The sequence below is a fragment of the Nicotiana tabacum genome, chromosome 17 (assembly GCF_000715075.1).
Source record: "Nicotiana tabacum cultivar K326 chromosome 17, ASM71507v2, whole genome shotgun sequence".
Classification (NCBI taxonomy): domain Eukaryota; kingdom Viridiplantae; phylum Streptophyta; class Magnoliopsida; order Solanales; family Solanaceae; genus Nicotiana; species Nicotiana tabacum.
Window position 1 is genome coordinate 77,492,125 of NC_134096.1, and position 23,524 is coordinate 77,515,648.

At 38.7% G+C, this 23,524-nt stretch overlaps 2 protein-coding genes across 2 annotated transcripts; one reads left to right on the top strand and one right to left on the bottom strand.

Moving 5' to 3' along the window:
• Positions 1-11,558: 11,558 nt before the first annotated feature.
• On the top strand, positions 11,559-14,084 carry LOC107781321 (UPF0481 protein At3g47200-like). The gene is made up of 2 exons (XM_016602009.2): positions 11,559-12,756; positions 13,120-14,084. Exons 1-2 carry the CDS (start codon positions 11,810-11,812, stop codon positions 13,766-13,768), a joined length of 1,596 nt encoding a protein of 531 aa, XP_016457495.2. The 5' UTR covers positions 11,559-11,809; the 3' UTR covers positions 13,769-14,084.
• Positions 14,085-14,255: 171 nt separating this feature from the next.
• On the bottom strand, positions 14,256-22,541 carry LOC107781323 (protein RER1A). Its single transcript, XM_016602010.2, has 3 exons — positions 21,871-22,541; positions 14,648-14,828; positions 14,256-14,537 (listed from the first exon to the last, which is right to left on the bottom strand). The coding sequence occupies exons 1-3, from the start codon at positions 22,242-22,244 to the stop codon at positions 14,484-14,486; spliced, it is 609 nt and encodes a 202-aa protein (XP_016457496.1). The 5' UTR covers positions 22,245-22,541; the 3' UTR covers positions 14,256-14,483.
• Positions 22,542-23,524: the final 983 nt, after the last annotated feature.

Sequence of the window (23,524 nt, forward strand, 5' to 3'; positions counted from 1 at the left end):
AAGGACTCAACCCTAGAAGTTCGGTTACGTCGCAACAACTGAAGCAAAACTTGGTAGAATTCCAGCGGTTTCCTGGGCCGATGTCCACAACAGGTACCAGTCAAAGATCATAGTCGAGGACGACCAATTAGAGGCTCCCTCAGGGTCGGTTTATCCCAATAGAGCAAATGACAAGCCTAAAAGAATAATGGATCAGGGGTCGAGGCCTCCCCAAGACCGATACCAGTATTACAACTCAGATAAAAGGGGAAACGGACCCGATCGACATCCGATCAGGAATGATAGAATAAATTATCTGGGTCCAAGCAATCGAGGGTTAGTGAATAGAAATGGTTTCGACAGATCACCCGGCATCAGATATGCCCCGAGACTATCAGAATATAACTTCAATATGGATGCTGTGAGTATAGTGTCATCCATCAGTCACATCAAGGGGATCAAATGGCCAAGGCCACTCCAGTCCGATATCGCACAGAGGGATCACAATTTGATATGTAAATCTCACGGTACTCATGGTCACAGAACTGAGGATTGTCGATTGTTAAGGGAAGAAGTGGCTCGTCTGTTCAACAATGGGCATCTTCGAAAATTCCTAAGTGAGCGGGCCAAAAACCATTTCAAAAATAGGGACGCCAACAAGAAGATCGAATAGGAAGAACATTAACATGTGATTAACATGATTATCGGAGGAGTAGATGTTCCACAAGGACCAATGATATAACGCACCCAAAGTATCTATCACTAGAGAAAAATGAATTCGAGATTATGTTCCGGAGGGAGCAATCTCCTTTAGTGACAAAAACGTCGAGGACATCATTCAACCTCGCAACGATGCATTGGTAATATCATACTTATTAATAAATCTTGAGTTAAGCATGTGCTAATTGATCTAGGCAGCTCGGCCAACATCATCAGATGGAGATTCGTAGAACAACTGATTGAATGGGTTCAATATGGCGTGCGAGACAACGAAGGGTGAAATCACCCTACCGGTCAACACATCCAGAACCACCAAGGAGACGAAGTTCTATGTAATAGAGGGGGATATGAAATACAATGCCTTGATTGGAAGACCGTGGGTCCACAACATGATGGAGGTACCGTCGAACTTACATCAAGCGTTGAAGATTCCAACCCCAAGTGGAATCAAAATGGTCTACGGGGAGCAACCGGCCGCAAAGGAGATGTTTGTTGTCAAGGAAGGAATCTCTATGCCCACAATTACGACATCAAAAAGTGAGGGACTGGTCGAAGATAAAGGCACCAAATAGCATACGGGTGAGGAAGATGACTTCGGGGTCCCGAGATCCTTTGTAGCACCTGATGATACCGATGCCTCCAAGTCAATAATCGAGGATCTGGAATAGGTCATATTGATCGAGCACCTGCCGGACAAAAAGGTATACCTGGGTACAGGATTAAACCCCGAGCTTAGGAAAAAACTCATTAATTTTCTGAAAGCTAATGCCGATTTTTTTGCCTGGTCCCACTTAGACATGACAGGAATCCCACCGAAGATAACTACTCACAAATTGAGCTTGGATCCAAACTTCCACCTGATCAATTAGAAGAGGAGTCCATAGTCCAAAGTTAAGCTCGCATTCATCAAAGATGAGGTATCTAAACTCTTAAAAATTGGTTCTATTCGGGAGGTCAAATACCCAGATTAGGTAGCTAACGTAGTCGTCGTACCTAAAAAGGAAAACAAGCTAAAAATGTGTGTATATTATAAGAACCTTAATAAGACATGCCCAAAGGACTCGTTCCTTTTTTCTAATATCGACCGAATGAAAGATGAGACGGTTGGGCACGAGATGCTGAGCTTTTTCGATGCCTACTCCGGGTATAACCAAATACGGATGGACCGGGGCGACCAAGAGAAAACTTCTTTTATAACTAGGTTTGGCACTTATTATTATAACGTGATGCCATTTGGGTTAAAAAATATTGGTGCCACGTATCAACGCCTAGTTAATCGAACATTCGAGAAACGAATAGGGCAATCAATGGAGGCTTATATTGACGATATGTTAGTTACGTCCCTGCGAGTAGAGAACCATTTGAAATATTTGCAGGAAACCTTCGACATACTAAGGGAATACAACATGAAGCTGAACCCGGAGAAGTTCGCTTTTGGAGTCGGCTCGAGAAAGTTCCTCGGTTTCATGGTATCTAAATGCGGAATAGAGATCAACCCAGATAAAATAAAGGCCATAGAATATATCATCGTGGTTGACAATGTCAAGGCAGTGCAAAGGTTGACCGGGCGGATAGCCGCATTGGGCCGATTTATTTCTAGGTCATTGGATAAAAGCCACTAATTTTTCTCGTTACTAAAGAAAAAGAACGACTTCTCTTGGACCTCGGAGTGCTAGAAGGCTTTAGAAGAACTCAAACAATACTTATCAAGTCCTCATTTGCTGCACACCCCGAAGGCGAACGAGCAAATGTACCTTTACTTGGCAGTCTCCGAGGTAGCGGTAAGTGGTGTCCTGGTTCGGGAAGAGAAAGGTACACAGTTTCCTATCTATTATGTTAGTAGAACCCTAGGTAATGCCGAAACAAGGTATCCACATCTAGAGAAATTAGCGCTTGCCTTATTAAGCGCATCTAGAAAACTAAAACCATACTTTTAATTTCACCATATATGTGTCGTGACATCGTATCTGCTGAGGAATGTCATGCATAAACCCGATCTCTCGGACCGGCTAGCAAAATGGGCCGTAGAAGTTAGCAGATATGATATTGAATATAAACCCCGAACAACTATAAAGTCTTAATTTTTCGCAGACTTCGTGGCCAATTTCACACCGGCCTTAATCCCCAAGGTCGATAAAGAATTATTACTTGCCTCGGGGACTAACTCAGTGGTTTGGACCCTATTCATGGACGTTGCTTCCAACGCAAAAGGGTCCGGGTTGGAAATCGTATTATAACTACCCACGAGTAATATAATAAAGAAATCTATAATAACTATAAATTGACTAACAATGAAGCCGAATATGAGGCTATGATTACAGGTCTAGAACTGTCTAAAATCCTAGGGGCTAAGGTGATCGAAGCCAAATGTGACTCCCTCCTCATTGTTAACCAATTTAACGTGATATTCGAAATCAAAGAAGACCGGATGCGGAGATAATTGGATAAATTATAAATGGTGTTACATTAGTTCAGAGAATGGACATTACAACATGTGCCTCGAGATCAGAATAGCGAGGTTGATGCTTTGTCTAACTTAGGATCGTCAGTCAACTCTGAGGAATTTAACTCCGGAATAGTGGTGCAATTGATGAGCTCGGTGATAGAGGAAGGTCATCCTGAGGTAAACGCAACGAGTTTTACTTGGTATTGGAGAAATAAATACATAGACTACCTTCAGAAGGGTAAATTGCCATCGGATACCAAAGAATCAATGGCCCTTCGAACTAAGGCTGCCAAGTTTAGCTTAATTAAAGGAAAATTGTACCGAAGATCAGTTTTTGGACAGTTAGCAAGGTGCTTGGGGCCCGGGAGACTGATTACGTAACGAGGGAAGTCCACGAGGGTACTTGCAAAAACCATTCAGGAGCAGAATCATTGGTTCAGAAATTGATCATGGCCGGTTATTATTAGAACGAGATGGAAAAGGATGCGAAAGAATTTGTTCAAAAATATAACGAATGTCAAAGGCATGCCCCAATGATCTACCAACCGAAGGAGCTGCTCCACCCGATCCTTTCCCATTGGTCATTCATGAAATGGGGAATGGACATCGTAGGTCCATTACTATGGGCCCGGTAAGGCCCAGTATATCTTGCTTATAACCGATTACTTCTCCAAGTGGGTTGAAGCACAGTCGTTCGAGAAAGTTAGAGAAAAGGCGGCCATCAACTTCATCGGAGATCATATAATATGGCGGTTCAGGATACCAACAGAGATCATGTGTGAAAATGGGAGACAGTTCATCAGCAGCAAGGTCAATAAGTTTTTTGAGGATCAAAAAATCTAAAAGATTTTATCAACCCCTTATCACCCGAGTGCGAACGGTCAAGCGGCGTCGACAAACAAAACTATACTGCAAAACCTGAAGAAAAGATTGACCGACTCAAAACGAAAGTGGAAAGAAATTCTGCCTGAGGTTCTATGGGCATATTGAACACCTTCGAGGTCGAGTACCGGTGAAATACCATTTTCCTTAGTTTATGGCGCAGAGGCTTTGATTCCGGTAGAAGTAGGAGAACCAAGTTTAAGGTTCTGATATACTACGGAGACATCGAATGACGAGGCATCTAAATTTAGCAGACGAAAGGCAAGAAGCTGCCCTAGTTCAGTTAGCACCTCAAAAGCAGCGAATGGGAAGATACTACAACGAAGGGCAAACCTTCGACACTTCCAAGTCGGGGACTTGGTATTGAGGAAAGTCACATTGCATACCAAGAGCCCGAATGATGGGAAACTAGGCCTGAACTGGGAGAGACCGTACACAGTCACTGGTATAACCGGGAAATCATACCAGCTTGAGGCCAAAAATGGTGTACAACTGTCAAACAACTAGAATGTGGCACACTTAAAGTGGTACTACTGCTAAGGTATGAATATATAAATTTCTTTAAGGTTTGTTACGCTTTGAACTAACCCATGTATGTACTCAATCGAAGTCAAGTCCAAGGATTAGGTCTAAAAGCACGTGTTGCATACTTTTTCCCTTCGACCGATTTTTCCCGAAGTAGTTTTTACGGCAAAGTTTTAATGAGGCAACAATAAGCATGCTACTCTAGTTTGAAGACCGGTCTAAGACTGGAGACTGCGGTTTGCACATATCAGACCAATAATACTCGATCCCTCAAAGTTCAGCCTAGAGTACTAGGGGACTGTCACACCCTAAGTCAGGAACCGAAGATCTAAGCTTGGAAATTTAGAAGGCAATTCTATTCGACATCGAAAGCCAAGACTTGAATATTAGGATTTATTGTAAGGGCCAAACGGTCAAACGAACCGGGCCCATATAGCTCATTCTCGCCATGACAGATAGATTTTGTATCTTCAATTACTTACACTACATTTAAAGTAATAAAAAGAAATTTGCCTTCTATGTTTCATCGGTTCACATTTGCACAAGCAATGTTATCGTTACGTCACTTAGAATGAACACCGGGTTCAAAATCTGCCACCTTTTAAACGAGGGCATGAAACCCTGAAAGTAGTAAGAGTCCACGAGACCATGCCCAGCCATCTAAAAAAACCCTAAGCCTACGGGTCACCCCGAAACGGGGACTACTACCCTACAGTAAGATCGGGAAAATCGGGCTACTAAATCCCGAAGGCACCGAACCTACAAGGCGGGGCCCAAACATGAAAGACCACAGCCAACTTAAGATACGAAGCCTTTAGAGATTTGATCATAACATATAAATGACTTGAAGACGTTTGAGTGCATAAAAAGTAAGGTCCTTACACATTTTGACCCCATAAAAGATTACTTCTGACCTGATCAAGTCAATCGGTCTCGAATTACGGCCATGAAAAGAGTTACCTTCGGCAAAGATTAGATGTGTCCGAATAAATCATTCGAATATTTTAACAAAGACTTCATTTTATTTTTTATTGGGTCCTCCAAAGTCAAAGCAACTCAGGGTCATTACTTAACACAGGCCTTATTCAGGCATTGGAAGTTGAAAAATTTAAGCAATGTTAAATTCTATGCTAAAGCATCGATGGCATACTAAGTGTGAGACACAAGTTATATATCTTAAGTCTTAAATATAAGAAAATGTAGAAAAGTTAAAGGACACAATATGTAGCCGAAGGGAAATTTCATATATATTTATCAAAAGGTATCTACAGAGGCACTATAAAACGACCCCAAAGTACAAAGCGTACAACTACAAGAAAAAACAAAAATAATCTAAGGCATTTCCTACCGAGTCTTTATTAGAGCCCAACTCGTTATCCGAACCATCGGGCTGATACCTCTCTTTGGCCTTGGCTTCGAGCCTCTTAGCCTCTTCGATCTCGGCCGCTAGGTTAACACCCCTGGGCTTGGATCTCCTCGAGAGTCTTTCTCCGAGATAGCCACTTCACGTATTCATCCTTCATTATTATACGGGCTTTGGTTACCTCTACATCATTCTTGTACTGGGCCAGCATGTCCTAGGCTTTCGATACCTCATTTGAAGCCACCTCCAATTTGGACTTTAGCACAGTATATTCTTGGCCGAGAGCGTCCCGTTCTGTAATGGCCGAGGCAAGTTGTGCCCAGAGCTCCTCATTCAGTCGAGACCATTTTTAGGTCTTTTCTCTCATCACTCGAAGCTGCACTTTGGTCGATGCCAGGTCCTCTTTGGTGGCATCCCGCTCCAAGGCTAGGAGATCCATTTTGCCCCTCAACTCATCAGTTGAAGCTTTGACCTCGTCCATTTCGGACCTAAGCTAGTCGATCAGGGTTATCTTCTCCTGGACCTGCGAGGTTGCGGCGTTAGCATTTTTGTTTAACCTCTCGTTATTGATCTCAAGAACTCTTACCTTTTCAACCAGAAGTACATGATCCTGTTTCTCCTTCGAAGCCTCCTTTTGGGCTTTCTCCAGCTCGGCTTGGAGGACGGAGCAGTCAACGATGTCCCTAAGGACTTCATCCTTTTGCTCACAAAGAGCTTTATACATCTCCTTTTTGCCGGACCTGTTGCTTGAGCTCGAACTCGAGGTGACTCACCTCCATCCTGGACCGGTGAAAGCTTTCATGATGAAGCATCAAGGCCTGAGACATAAAGAAAGAGAAATCGTTAAAATATCGTTAAGGTAAATAGAACTCTTTAAGATAGAAAGAGAAGAAGGTATACCCTATTCAGCGCCTGCTGAGCTTCGTTGAAGAGAATCGACTCGTCTACCTCATTCATCTTCACTTGGTCCTCTTCAGTTACCAAGGAACGGAGATAGCTAGCCACTCCGACTGGCCCGGATAGAATGCTAGTATCCGTTAGTACTGTGAACATGACCGTCTTCTTCTAGCCAGGGTCCACACTCGGGGCGGGAAACTGCTTCTCGAGCTTTGAGCTCAAAGTCGCTCACCTGACCCCGGTTGTACGACCCTTTTCAGGATCTCCAGGTGGCCAAATCCAGAGTAATCCTCTATCATGCAGACATCCACACCCTCGAAAAAACAAGTTGAGAGCTTCATCCAAGGCCTGAGACGTGTAAGTGAGTTTTTCTTCAGCAGCTCGAGCCTCATTTAAAGTGGCCTCCAGCTGGGGCGGTGATTCTTGAATATGGATGACGATGTCGTCCTCAAGAATAGTTATTCTCGGTATCGTAGGGGCTTCTTGAGAAGCAGTGGCCACATGTTCCTCCACGGGATCCCGAGCTGAGGAGGATTCAGCCTTACGATTGCCCCCCTCCGGGGCTACCAACTCTTGTGCGGCGTTGGTCGGTTCGTGAACGGCGAATTCCATGTCATCGTCATCCTTGGGGAATTCCTTGAGCCGGTAAAGAGCTTCGAAATCCGGGACCCAGGCACTGGAAGCTTTCTTGGTGCTATTTCTGACCCTAACCACGATCATTTTCTTCTTCTTAGCCTCAGTAGAAGCATCCGAGGAGTCAGGAGACCTTTTCTTCTTCTGCGTTTTATCCTCCTTCTTCGCAGCAGCTTCGGCAGCAGGTTGTAGTGAAGCGAATGGTTTTTCAGACGGGGTCGAGGCCACGACCTCGGTGATTGCCTGAAGTTTGGTGGTCTTGGGCAAGCGTGAGGAAAAAGACTTAGTCATAACAATGACAAGATAAAAATGACCCAAAGAAAAATTCAACCAAAAAAGAAGGGCACTTACCATGAGAACGAGCCTCCCACTTGCCTTTGGAAAGCTTGCGCCACTCACACTCAGGATAGGTGAGTTGTTTGCATATGCTCTTGACCCACTCCCTAAAATGAGGGACCGCATTGGGGACTCGAACGGCAGATGCATGTCAAATAAAACAAATAATGAGAGAGAAGAGTCGATTCAAAAAAGTACTTTGACAACTTAAGAGGAAGTAAACTTACGTTTTGAGTTCCACTTCTCGGGGAATGGTAGGAACTCAGAAGGAATGAGATCCTCGATCTTTATCCGAACAAACCTTCCCTGCCAGCCTCGGTCCCTGTTTTTGTCTATGCAGGAGAAGGGAGCTTTCTTTTCCCGACGGGCAAGCTTGATTAACCCTTATCCCCCTGGAAGATATGGGGGTTGTAGACTCAAAGCATATGGTCAATTGTGAACCGAGGCTCCTCCGTGTTGTTAGTGAAATGGCGGAGGAGGGTCACAATCTTCCAAAAAGACGGGTGAATCTGCCCGAGGCAGATTTCGTACTTCTTACAGAACTCGAGAATCACTGTATCTACAGGACCAAACATAAAGGGATACATATAAATGCTTAAGTATCCTTCCACATGCGTCGTGATATCTTCATCAGGACTGGGAACAACTATGTCTTTGCCTTCCCATTTGCAGTCCTCTCGGACCACTTTGAGCATTTCCTCGATGATAGGGCAAACATAGCTCCACGCTTCGTAGTCTCGGTCTCCCTGTGTGGAGGCTTTCTGGACCTTGAAGTCGTTATCTATGGAGCAACCACTGGGAATGAACTCTGCAAGAGGAGGTCCCGGGACCGCTACCGAAAGCTTCACCTTAATGCCGGTGGCCGAGGAAGAAGTTATGGGGCAGTTAGTCAATTAGTCACTTCTCATCATTCCTATAAATCTACTCTCCAAGAAGTGGGGGGACTATCAGTGTACGGATAAAATCGGGGATAAAATTATCCCCGATTTTCCGATGAAGAAACGAGGGAAAACGTGATTCGACGCTGGCTTGGGTAAGGCCGAGGGTGTCCACAGATCGGAGCCTGGGGTGGAAGAATGATACGTCAGAAATCGAGTATGGCCAAACATGGAAAGAATCAAGCTCGAGCGAAACGAAGAATCGACGTTAAAGGGAAGACGATTAAAGAGGCGATCGAGGAGCCAAAATATCCGCCATCATCTGGATATCACAGTGCGGATCACGCCCAATATTAACTGCAGATCGTGTTTTCTTAGGAAAAAAGGAAGGAAGGGATTTTTACCTTATTTAAACTTGTATTAGAGTTAAAACTCTCCTATTATATAAATGGGAGAACCTTTTTATTTTTTTGGATCATTGTTGGCACGCATATCAAAGCAATAAAGTTTACTTTTGTCTTTTAGCAATTGTTCAAGTGTTCATCAATTGTTCATTCATTTGGTTGCAACCGAGCTCCATCCCGAGGGCTCGATTAGAACCGGCTTCTAGCATTTAAACCTAACACCATGCTTAATAATTTCATTACATTTGGTTTGATCGTTTTGCTTTCTTTTAATTCAATTACCTGTTGTTCTTTGACCATTCGTGTTAAATTAAAATCATGTATTTTTTAAACCGTGTACAAATTTAATTGTTACTCATTTTAAGGGTAAACAATTATGATAGACTCATAGACCTCCTCATTTTGTTACGTATTTAGTTTTTTTCTTTTCTACTTTTCTAAGATATAGACTCTCTGGGCATAAACTATAACCAAACGACCCCGAAAGTTATTAATTAGTTTTAGTAGTGTTTTTATTATGCTAACTTGCATTATGCAGTATGCCTCTCTACCCCTCTGGGGTAGGGGTAAGGTCTACGTACACTTTACCCTCCACACATCCTACTTGTGGGATTTTACTGGGTTGTTGTTATTGCATGCAGTATAGATATCTAGAAGATGAGTCGTTAACTTGTTATGGTGCTATAATTAATTTGAAGTGTCATTTTTTTTTTATTTGATTACAGTTTTTAATTGAGAACAAGAATTTAATCGTACCTGAGTTCAGAACTTGAATTGTTGAATTCTTGTACTTAGGGGTGTACATAGGTCGGGTTGGTTCGAATTTTTCAATTATCAAATCAAACCAACAAAGTCGGATTTTTCAATCTCGGTTTTTCTCGGGTTTTTTCGGGTTTTCGAATTTTATCCGATAAAGTCTTCATAGCATAAAATATGTAACTTGTGCTCCAAATATTTCTTAAATCCTAGTAAAATATAACTATATGATGTATTTTTCAAGAAACTAACACAATAATATGAAATAAGTCATAACATTATACTAAAATATTCAATAACAAAGATAAAATAATAAAATTACATAAAATAAATATTGCTAATCAATAAGCCATAATAAAAATTAACATAATCTAAAAATACTATATAGGTCATGCTAAAATAAGTATAGCTAATAAGTACTAATATTAATTACATAACTAAGCACTAAAGAAAAAGATAAACTAAGTTATGCATTTTCATTATAAACCAATGTAAAACTAAAATAATTATCCAACACTATCGACATTCCTAATATTGAATTTCTTTTCTTTTCTTAGCATTAGTATTGATTTGAACTTTGTTTGAGTTACTATATTTATGAGCTTTAAAATTTATTTACCATTCAAGAATGTTAAGTCTAAACTTGAAATAATACATTAAAAGATAAAATTATGAAAAAGTTTAAGAAATATTTATAAATTACATTACAATAAATATTTATATGTATAAAATATTTTTAAAAATTATATAAATATACTATCGGGTTGGTTTGATTTCGGTTTGACTTTTTTTAGTTAAAACTAAACCAAACCAATTATGGTCGAATTTTATTTTTCCATACCAAACTAAATCAAACCAAACCACATTGGGTTTTATTTTCCGGTTTGACTCGGATTATCGGTTTGATGCGATTTATCGGGTTTCTTCATGCACCCCTACTTGTACTTAAACTTCGTGTTTATTTCTTTTTATGACAGGCGTTTGTTTTTTGGAATTATTTCTCCCTCAAGCTCAACCTTTCTGCATTTCTATAGCGAGTGAATCTTAAAAAAATTGCCAAAATAAATCAACAATTACTATTGTCCAAGTACAATTGAATTGGATTTCACAAATTCCTTTCAATTATAGTTTAATAGTAAAGTATTTAAAACATCATGTTATGTAACCAAAACTCCAATAATTTATCCTTGATTTTGTCTGTTGACAAATTAGAACGTGAACGAATATGGAAAATTATAAAAAGTGAAATTTGTCAGACATTTTATCTTGATCAAGAGGTGATCAGGTTGGATGAAAATGATATAACTAGGGCTAAATGGGTCGTATATCTGAACTGTCAACAGCTGGTTTTAGCAAATACTAGCCACTGCATTTTTTTAAAAAAAATTGCATCATGTGCTAATTCATTTTTCTTCTTTCACACCTTAATTGGTGGGTCAAATAGATTAAGGCAGATGTGACCCTTGTAGTTTAATACTAATTTCTTTCTTGTTTACTTTTTGCTAAAAGATTATTGTCTACCTAAAAATTTGTTGTTTTTTGGTATACGTATGGAGCATCATCTTCAAACTAATAAGATGACCATTGACCACGCAAAAAATAGCCAAGTTCAACACTAATAAGGAATGAGTTTAAACTTAGGAAAATAATTAATAGGGTGAGCACTTACAAATTACACTACAGAACTGATAACAGAGAGCTCAAGATCATAGTATTATTCTTTAGGCAAAAAACGTGAACAACAGTTCATTTAAAATAGTGAAGAATGCCCCCATTAGGCAGCATATTCCCCAGTTGGATTAGGTCAACTTCAACATCTTACAATCATCACTTTCTATTCACATTATAACGAAAACGACATGTTACTTGCAAGCTAAAGTTGCCCTAAAACTAATAAACAATCCAACAAAGCATTCTTCTTGCTTTTAATAGAATGATCCAAATTCCTATCTTTTGAAGAAAAATAGTAGAAAGCAAGCCAAAGATCAAAATGGTTGCAGTATTCAACAAAGATCTTTTGAGTTGGTACCTCATTACCCTTAAGCTCAAAGAAACAGTTGATGCTGGACTTCAAAATGCTCCTACTCCTACCACCAGCAGATCCATTGAATTTCCAGAACTGCCCCTGTTGCATAAAGAACAACATCAGCCATCTGATTCTTTGAAAGTTACTATTGAGGAAAATGCACCTATTTTAGAAGAGGATCCTAAATCACCGGAATCCGAATGGGTAATTAGCATTAAGGAGAAATTAGAGCAAGCTAAGCAGGATAATGATGCTGGATCATGGGCTAAACTTTCCATTTACAGAGTCCCCTTAAGCTTGCGCAAAGATGATGATAAAGCTTATATTCCTCAAATTGTTTCTCTTGGTCCTTATCACCACGGCAAAAGACGCCTACGCAATATGGATCGCCATAAATGGCGAGCCGTTTACCACATCCTCAAGCGGACAAATCAAGAAATTAAACTGCATTTTGATGCAGTAAGAGAGCTTGAAGAGAAAGCACGCGCTTGTTATGAAGGGAATATTACAATGAGCAGCAATGAGTTTGTTGAAATGATGGTTCTTGACAGTTGTTTTGTTCTTGAGCTGTTTCGTGGAGTTGCTGGTGGATTCACGCATTTTGGTTATGCGAGGAATGATCCGATTTTCGCGATGCGAGGATCGATGCATTCTATACAGAGAGATATGATCATGATTGAGAATCAAATTCCATTATTTATTCTTGATCGGTTGTATGGGATTCAATCTGAAATGCCTGATGAGAAAGGTGTTGTAGCAAGGTTAGCTTTAAGGTTCTTTGATCCATTGATGCCAACTGATGAGCCATTGACACAGAGTGACTTGAACAAATTCAAGTCTTCTATGGGACGTTCTGCTTCTTTTGATCCATTGGGAGACCTTGGTGGACTTCATTGCCTTGATGTTTTCAGGTAAAAGTTACAAATGTGCGGGTTGGATCAAAATAGGTTCAGTCAATAAACTGATCATGAGTTTGTTCTGGTCATAATCCAATTTCTGCTGACCTCTCCTCTTTTTTTAAAAATAAAATTGTTTGTGAAAAAAATAATAAAAACAAATGTAATTTTTTTCCAGTTAAGTTCTTCAAAAATTACATATTTTTCAAGCTCCACATTTGATTTTGTATGTTTTAGATTGGATTACATTTTGACCCGGTAGGTTATTTTGGGTGCAATTGAGTTAAGTCAACGCAAGAGTCATAACCCAACTCATTCAAACTTGAACGGGTTAATCGGTTGCTAAAAATGAGTTGATTTTGATACCTCTATTTTCAGGAGGAGCCTTTTGCAGACAGGGCCTAAGCCAACACCTAGGACGTGGATCAAGCGTTGGTCACATTCGAATCGGGTTGCAGACAAACGCAGGCAGCAGTTGATTCATTGTGTTTCGGAGCTAAAAGACGCTGGGGTTAAGTTCAAGAAAAGGAAGACTGATCGGTTCTGGGACGTTAAATTTCAGAATGGAATCCTCAAAATGCCTCGGCTTTTAATCCATGATGGTACAAAGTCACTTTTCCTCAACCTGATTGCTTTTGAGCAGTGCCATCTTGACTGCACAAATGACATAACTTCGTACGTAATCTTCTTGGACAACTTGATCGATTCGCCAGAGGATGTTAGTTACCTCCATTATTGTGGAATAATTGAGCATTGGCTTGGTAATGACGCGGAAGTTGCTGACCTCTTCAATCGACTTTGTCAAGAGGTCGTTTTCGACATCAATGACAGTTACCTTTCACAGTTATCTGACCAAATTAACAGGTACTATGACCATAGGTGGAATGCTTGGCGTGCTACTTTAAGCCACAAGTATTTCAACAACCCATGGGCAATTATCTCCTTCATTGCTGCTGTTATTTTGATACTGTTCACCTTCGCACAAACGTTTTATGGAGTCTATGGCTACTACAGACCACCTCAATAGTTCTCAATAAATTCTTCAGACAGATTTTTACTATTAATACACAATAGCTAATATACATTGTATATGCCAAGACGCAGGGCCACAACCGCCTTGCTCCACCGGCATTTGGATTATTATTCCCTTCTTTGGTTCTTAAACACTTGACTGGTCAATGGAAAACCAGAAAAGTTCTTTTTGTTTTTTCTCTCCTTTTTTTTTGGGGGGTGTGCCACGGTCTTTGGCAGACCGTGCTCTAAACACAAATTGGTGTGCACTTGTAATTGTGAAGATTCAAATGGTTTCTGCCATACTTAAACTTTTTAGAAACTTACATCTGGAACATTGTCGATCTCACTGATTCACTGTTTACTAACTACAGTTAAATATTTATTTGCTTTAAAGAGAAGCTTCTGGCACAGCAGAAGCCTGCAGACAACTAACAAAAGCATTGGCAGGCTTCTCTGCAGAGTTAGGTGGAAAATTGAGCGAAGGTACTATATGACATTGGTTTGCAGAAAGCTACACACATGGAAAATTAAGATTTCAATACAATATGAACAACGCCCAGAGGCAAAGCAACGATCATCGCCTCGATGCTAATTCCCCTAACAGTTTCTTCCACTTCCATTAATATCCTAGAAAATCTTTGGCTATTGAAGCAGAAAAGAAAGATAACTGGCAGCTGCATGATGTATTCCATAGAATAAGCAGCTGCTGAGGACCTGTATGTTCCAGTCTAAGGGAGAAGATCTTCACTTTCTGATGAAATTGCTTTCTTGCCATCATACCGCTGAAAGGGTGGAGGGAATAGGGATGAAAACACAATTCTCAATCACAAAGGATAATTATGAAAACAAAGGCGAAAGCAAGAGAAATTTAGTTAGATAAGAAAGGTTTAACCTGCTTCCCAAAAGAGAACGGCACATATTTATATATTATCATGTGTCGTATTTGTCTTCTCATTGTGAGTGTGAACAGCACAATCCAATAGAAAAGGAGAATTGGCCAAAAGACAGGCACATCAAATGCACTGAAGAATGTTAACACGAAGGCAATGCAGAAAGCCTTGGTAATTGAGTACCTTCACACAGGAAAACAGAAAAATCAATGCCCACAAAATCATTGAAAAATTAGACATGCTTTATGTGCTGCTTATACAGGTTATGGCATATAAAATTTATTTTGACATGGATGACAAAGGACAGGCCTAACGGATTATTACAATTTTCAAGTTAGCATAGATCAGCGGCCGGGGAAATGAACAAAAATGTCGAACAAGGGGCTGTATCTATTGATTTCTGCAGCAAGTAAACACGAAAATACCCATTGAGACAGAGAGACACGCTATTTGACTATTTCTGTACAATCTCCCTCTTTGATGGACGATGGACCATAAAAACTACAAAAGTCAGCGAAAGGTTCAGGTCAACAGTACGCACCTGTTGCAAGCACGACAATATAAATAACAATCATTCAACAACTCCACAAATTTGGGTGTGAAGCAGTAAAAATGCTATCCTTTTTAGCCCCTAGACAAGAATGCTAAAAATGTCACATAGCTATCAAGGGGCATCTAGCTGCATACATATCCATTTCTTGTTTTCAATAATATATAATACTTGAGCACCAGCACGTTTTGGTCCTATAATTTATGAAGCCTTTTAACTCCCTAGTTTCATTTGAACCCTATCAGACTATCACCCCTCAACCAGCAGAGTATGTAGCTCACTATGAAATGAGGTAAACATATATTGCACTTAGAAAGTAAGCCATACTTCTGGAATTTCAATCAAATTGCTCCTTTGGTTAGTAGAAATTCAACCTGCTGTGGGAGGAAGCATGTCCTAGCACTAACAGACTTTCGGACGGTGCCACAAGAGGACGGACAAACATTGACTGAAGAATTGAAAAGAACGTCAGCTTGCATCAAGCATGCCAGGTCTATCCCTTACTATGTAAACTTAATGCTGCTCGGTGGGCCGGGCCTGAACCGGACCGGACCGGGCCCGCGGTCCTAACGGGCCTGGTGGGCCTGGTGGGCCGGTCCTGGGTGGGCCGGTCTTGGTGGGCCTCTGAGCCCGTCACGGGCTGGTCTCCATGGTTGAGCCCACGAGCCCGGGACCGTTTGGCCCGGGACCGGCAGGCGGGCCTGGGCCGGTCCTGGCGGGCCTGGCGGGCCCAACGGCTATTTTAAAAAAAAAAAAAAAAAAAAAAAAAACCAACGGCCATATTTAAAATCTAGCCGTTTGGGCTGAAAATATGACCGTTTTTAAGTTAAAAAAATGGCCATTTGGCCCCCAAACTTTATTTTAACCCCAAACTTTATATAATTACACTTTTCCCCATTTCTCAACTATAAATACCCCCTCATTCTTTCATTTTTATTCACCAATTCATCAATATCTCTCAATATCTCTCAATCTCTCTCAATCTCTCTACTACAATTACTTAATTTATTGTTGAAATTTCGTGAAAAATTGTGAAGTTGTTGAATTGAAGTTTTCAAGTGTTCAACGATTTTCAATTTTCAAGAAGTTGTTCGGCAATCCGGTAAACTCGTTTCAACTCTTACGTTTTTATAATATATTTTTGTGTGGTTTAGTTTGCATAATTATAATTAATATGGCATTTACTTTGAAAAAAATGTTTGGTAAAGGAAAAGATAAAACCGGTGAAAGTAGTGGCCAACCAACTACCCTTCCCCCGGCTCCCCGACCTAGAAAAGATAAGCAAGTTGAAAGTAGTCGCCAACCTAGACGTCCTCCTCCTTCCGTAATTCTTGATAGTGATCACCCTTGTTTTCAATTTACCGATAGTGAATTTTATCATAATGTTGCACCAGGTGATAGATTAGATGATGAAATTATGAATGCTCTTTATCCTAATGAAACCATCTTAGAAAATAATGAGGAAAATGAGGATGATGATGAAACTCAAGCACCGGATTTAGATGATACACCTACTAGTCCTCTTAATAACCCAAGTGATGCACCGGTCGACCCACCTGTAGAAACTCCTACTTTTAATAGAGAACCTGCTAAACGCTTAGAAACATCATTAGTTTGGAATTTTTTTACTCAAGTAAGAGAAGAAAAATAAGGCTAAGTGTAAAACTTGTGGGAAATTAATGTCGCATAAATATGTAGGAGACCGTAGCGGCACAGGTAGTTTGACTAGGCACATAAAAACACACCCTAGAGATAAGGCTAGATTTTTTCAAATGAAAGCGCATCTAGAGGGGACAAGTGTAGATTCTGCGATTAACCCTAGTACAGGTTCAAATCTAGTTCAACCAGGAATTAACACTGTCACTGGAGGTATTTTATATTACGATCCAAATAGAGATCGTGAAGAATTAGCAAAGATGATTACTGTTATGTGCTTACCTTATACTTTTGCTTCTAATCCTAATTGGGTTCATTATATTAGAAGAGTGTTTAATCCTACTTATAAAGGTTGGCCTCGCGCAACAGTTAAGAGTGATATTTATAAATTCAAACATGAATATGAACAATATTTGCGTTATTTATTTACTCATATACCTAATCGGATTTCTATTACTACTGATATTGGTAGAAGTGGTAATGATTGTGATTACCTAACTGTTACAAGTCATTGGATAGATGAAGAATGGATAATGCAAAAACGCATAATTGCATATAGAATAATTAATTCGCGTCACACAGGTAAATTTATAGCTAACACTGTTGCAGATATTTGTAGATATTTTTGCTTTAGCGATAAAATAATGGCAATTTCAATGGATAATGCTTCTAGTAACACCAGTGCTATAGGCATGCTTACAACAACACTAAATCCTGCATTTACTAATATTTTCCATGTTAGATGTATTTGTCATATTTATCATTTAATTGTCGGTGATGGTATGCGAATATTAAACATAGAAATTGAAAAGGTTAGAATGGCTCTTAATTGGCTTTTTTATTCAAACCGTAGAAGTAGACTTAGAGAGTATTTTAAAAAATGTGATGAATATGGCCTTAGAGAAAGAAAGGTTCCTAAACCTTGCCCGACTAGATGGAATTGTATGTACGAAAGTTTAGTAGTAGCATATGAATATAGAAACCCAATTAATGCAACGTTTAATTCTCGGGTAGGTGGTGAAGATGATGATGAAATGCTTACCACTCAAGATTGGACTAATGTTAAAATTCTTTTAGATTTTTTAGAACATTTTCAAATTGCAACAAATGCATTTTCTGGGCAATATTATCCTACTATTTCAAACTGTTTAGTTTATATTGCAGCACTATCTGATTTGTTTGTTGAATTTAGTGAGGGTGGGGATATTTATGAACTTGCTATAAATGAAATGAAACAAAAGTTTAAAAAATATTTTTTTCCTATCCCTCCTATTTATGGTCTTGCTGCAATGCTAAATCCTACAATGAAATTGGGAGGTCCTCATTTTTGGTATTCAAATATTTATAAGGCTTTAGATCTTTCAAATGAGGAAATTGCGACACTTGCAGATGCAAAAGCTTCAATTAAGATTAACGCTCAAACAGTTTATAATGCTTATCAACTTGCCTTAGAGCATGCTAGGCCAACTATTCCAACCCCTACTTCGTCTAGCTCACAATCCTCTAAAAGAGTTGCGGGCTTAAAAGCTCTTAAATCTTGGACGGAGTTCAGGGGGTCTCAAGGTGAAAATTATGATGAAACTTCACATCTAAATGAGCTTCAAGTTTATTTGTCTCAGGGACTTGAAAAGGAGAATCCAGACGGCTCTTTTGATCTTTTGGAATGGTGGAAGGCAAGGGAAAAACATTTTCCTGTTCTTGCAAGGATGGCTCGGGATATTTTATCAATTCAAGCTTCAACTGTTGCATCAGAGAGCGCTTTCAGTCAAGCAAGACTGCAAATAGGTGATCATAGAGCGTCTATGAAGGATAGCTTGGAAAAATCAGTATTGTTTAGAGATTGGATCCGCTCGGAAAGAAGAAACTTTGGAATTGCAGAAGCACAACCGGCGATAGATGAAGCTTATGAAGAAATGATAGCGGAACTTACGGAGGATTCGGCTTCGCCCGGAAGTGGTGATGAACAAGCTTCTTTTCCACCACCACCAACGCAACCTCCTCCGAACCTTGAAGGATTTATGAGATTTGTTAGAGATAATACATAGAATAATATGTAACTTGTATTTTGGCACATCTTCCTTAGTTTTTTTCCTTCTAATGGTGGTATTAGTACCTTGTTGTGCTCATTCCATTGGGGGAAGGATGACTAAGAAAGATATGTCATTTTTTGGTAATAAAATTTATTGCTTCTACCCATGAGCTTCTTTTCGCAATATTTCTTTGTCTATACTTAGAATTATTTATATGCTACAATATATACATAATATACAATATATATACTACAAGAAAATATATTTATAAGATACAATATATACATAAGATACAATATATATACTACAAGAAAATATATAAGAGAATATATATACATAAGATACAATATAATATACTACAAGAAAATATATTATGCTACAATATATACATAATATACAATATATATACTACAAGAAAATATATAAGAGAATATATATACATAAGATACAATATAATATACTACAAGAAAATATATTATGCTACAATATATACATAATATACAATATATATACTACAAGAAAATATATTTATAAGCTACAATATATACATAAGATACAATATATATACTACAAGAAAATATATAAGAGAATATATATACATAAGATACAATATAATATACTACAAGCAAATATATAAGAGAATATATATACATAAGATACAATATAATATACTACAAGCAAATATATTATGCTACAATATATACATAATATACAATATATATACTACAAGAAAATATATTTATAAGCTACAATATATACATAATATACAATATATATACTACAAGAAAATATATAAGAGAATATATATACATAAGATACAATATATATACTACAAGAAAATATATTATGCTACAATATATACATAATATACAATATATATACTACAAGAAAATATATAAGAGAATATATATACATAAGATACAATATAATATACTACAAGAAAATATATTATGCTACAATATATACATAATATACAATATATATACTACAAGAAAATATATTTATAAGCTACAATATATACATAAGATACAATATATATACTAAAAGAAAATATATAAGAGAATATATATACATAAGATACAATATAATATCAAGAAGTGATATTTATGCATGACAATTTAGTGTTTTACTATTGTTTTGTTATTTTCTTTTTCGTCAAGCACTTTAATAATTAGATATACATATATACTACATATTAATATAGCCATGATACTACAAGAAATTGTCTTTAAAAAAAAAAAAAAAACCCGCTAGGCCCGCGAAGCCCACGAGCCCGGCCCGTTAAGCACAGGACCATGTGGGCTTAGGCCCGTCACGGGCCGGTTCCACCCATTAGGCCCACGAAGACCGGGACCGCCAGGCCCGGGACCGCCAGAGCCCGGGACCACGAAGCCCGGGACCGCGAGGCCCGGCCCGTTAGGCCCACTAAGGCCCGGGCCCGGGACAAAATACAGCCCTATGTAAACTCCCATATGTACAGAATGTTCCAAATAACCATGGCCAGCCACAAGAAATATGTGAAATGCTAGTAAATGCTTGCAAATTTATCTGGTTTATACATGATAGAGAGACGAGACCATGGTTCCCAAATATATACACCATCACTGACTATATAAATATCAAAGCAATGGACGGTTGCTCCATTTTTCTGTTAGGAGCTTTCAGTTTTACGATAATCCTGCACTACACATGCAGATTTATTATTTCATGCATGCATAAAGTGTAACATAGCTTTATTTTGTTGTGTGTGTCGAGAGACAGAAGGGGAGAGGGAAGGGGGTTCTAATTTGATTCCAATTATCACTTAGACAAAAATAAAATAAAATTATCACTTAAAGACACCTATGAACATGTTGAAGTGAGAGATAGTGAGGATTACTTTTGTTAGCTCCAACATCAATAGTCTTGACTGTTGATAAAGAATCTCAAAATAAGGTTTTAACTATTTTCATGACCTGAGACAAAAACTATCACATCATGTCTCGCAATTTCTTACAATCTGTTATTCACAACCATACTAATCTTGCTGCTCTATATCTAGCTCAAGAGACATAACCATCTACAGTTTGGAAAGAACAATTTTTGCAACTGAAACTTACTATAGAGGAGCATTTCCTACTTAAAAGGTCCACATCGTAACAGTACCGCACCACCAAGTATCCACCCCAGGTATTAAGTTACACTGACGGCGACAAAGATACACTAGTCCATAATATAATCATATCACAATGCTCACTTCGACATCACCAGATATATAACTTAAACGTATAAGAAAAGATGATGAAATTATAAAACTGAAAGGTAAGTCATGGGAAATCGGCAATATCACATGCAACATCAAATCTTTCACTAACAAACACGCAAACACCAGCCCGCCACATTCAACACTGGATTCTACATCAATGAAGAGTATGGATCAAGATCAGTTCTTTTTGGGGTAAGATTATAATGCAATTAGTAGTTATTTATAGAATTTACACTGACAACTTTTAATGCAGTAATCAAAGCCTGTAGTTGCTTAAACATCACATGTTAACCCTAAAAAATCTCAAACCCTCACTAATCTAGCTAAGCGATTGCAGGTTTGAGTTAAGTGCAATGCCAAAAAACAATGGGAAACTGTATCACTTGCCCCTGGATAGCTAAAGAATAAATAATTAGGATTTTTAACTCAAACTTAAAAATAATGAGGATGCAATTAAGAGAAAGATCAATAGATTGTCTACGATTATCATTATCATCTAGTAGTAGTTTTTATTTACTTATTAATTATAATCTACTTAAATAGGAGTTCCAAATCCTAATTAACTACTTTCAATTTCCCCATCCCTCTGCCAAAAATGGTATATTTTTGCAAAAACAAACAGAAGATAACAAAGTGCATAAACATAACTCAAGTGTTAATCTCTGATCACCTACATAAAACTTAAAAATTAAGTTAACAAAAGTTGCGAAAGATATGAGGGATAGGAATTGACAGAAAACACACCAGAACTTAAACTCAGGGAGGCGACGAACAAAAGGGCGGAATTCGTCAGTTTCTCGGGTTGGCAAAGTCGGGCCATCGGATAAATCCTGGACCTCCGGGTCAACCTGCGGCGAAAGGAAGCCGACGAGGAGGTTAAGGATGTAGATGCCGAGGGCGTAGGAGACAACGTAGAATCCTTCCAACAGGTACACGCGCACTACATACAAGACAGCGATAAAGACGAACACGATCCAACGGTAGAGTACATGCGGCGTCGTTTTATCCAGGAAGTGCTGGAACGACTGGGAAGCAGATGCTGTCAATTGTGTAAAACCAGTGGATGGAGTAGACGAGGAAGCATCGCCGGCGATGGAGCCGGCGCCGTTGATGTCCATGACGTGAGTGTGTTTTTCTCTTAGATCGCTTTACTCTTTAGTTACTTATGCCGTCACGCGCGGTGTGTTCCTATCTGAGAAAGTAGAGTAAAATTTGGAAGAATGCTATGCCCGCACGCTTCTTGCGTTCTCTCTGTGAAACTCCAAAGCAGTGACGGACGTCAAGTAGTGCAAAATTTTAAGATTATTTGTGTACGCCTGTGCTGCTCTTTCAATTTGGAAAACTTCGAAAACCCACGCACAAAACTACTTCTGTTTACCAATTGTTTCTTCCCTTGAAATGATTTGGTTAACTAACAAATTGATATAAAGGAAAATTAGTTAGGTTAGGACTTAGTTACATCGAAGTGATGCAAGGTTACCAAAATGCTAATCTTACTTCTCTTTTAAATTAACATTATCTATTTTCCTTAATTGAAATGCTTGTCTTGTTTTAGATTTCACATATGTTTCAACAGCCCCATTTCTAGTCTGATGCATACTTTAGCAATCCTGGACAACGAAAAAGCTCAAAACATCCTTAATATCATGCATGATGCTAGAAATGATCTAGAATTTACTATTAATTAATTTTTTTATCCTATTAATTGTTAAAAAAAATAATCTATTGATAGTTAAATCTGTTTACCTTCAAAAATGAGTAACAATTAAATTTGTACGCGGTTTAAAGGATACGTGATTTAATTCAATACGAATGATCTAATAACAACAAGTAATTAAATTAAAGAAAAAATGAACGATCAAACCAATCATCATGTGGTGATCAAGCCTGATCTCAAGTTGAACACTGAAATTCTTCCTTCGATCGGACCCTCGATATAAGCTCGGTTGCGATTAAAGAAGAGAATAACTGAAGAATACTTTGGATAATAGCTAGAAAATAAAAATAAACATTTATTATTTTGATTTGCGTGTCAACAACATGTCAAAATAAAAGAAACTCTCCCCTTTATATAGTAGGGAAATTTTAGTCCTAATACAAGTCTAAATAAGATAAAAATCTTCTTTTCCGGTAAATGCCGATCTGCAGTTGATATCGGACGGGATTCGTGCCGTAATATCCGGTTTAGGGCGAATATTACGGCTCCCTACTTGTCATGCCTAACCGTTTCTCCTTTTCCCGTGGTCTCGAAACTATACTTGGTCTGGGTCCGTTATTTTGTCGTACCCGATCCCAGATACATCGTTCACTCCTCCTCGGTTCCGATATGAGGGGTCATTCGGCCTTGCTTGTAGTTACGTCGAACCGTGCTTTCCTCTTGTTTCCTTATCGGGGAGTC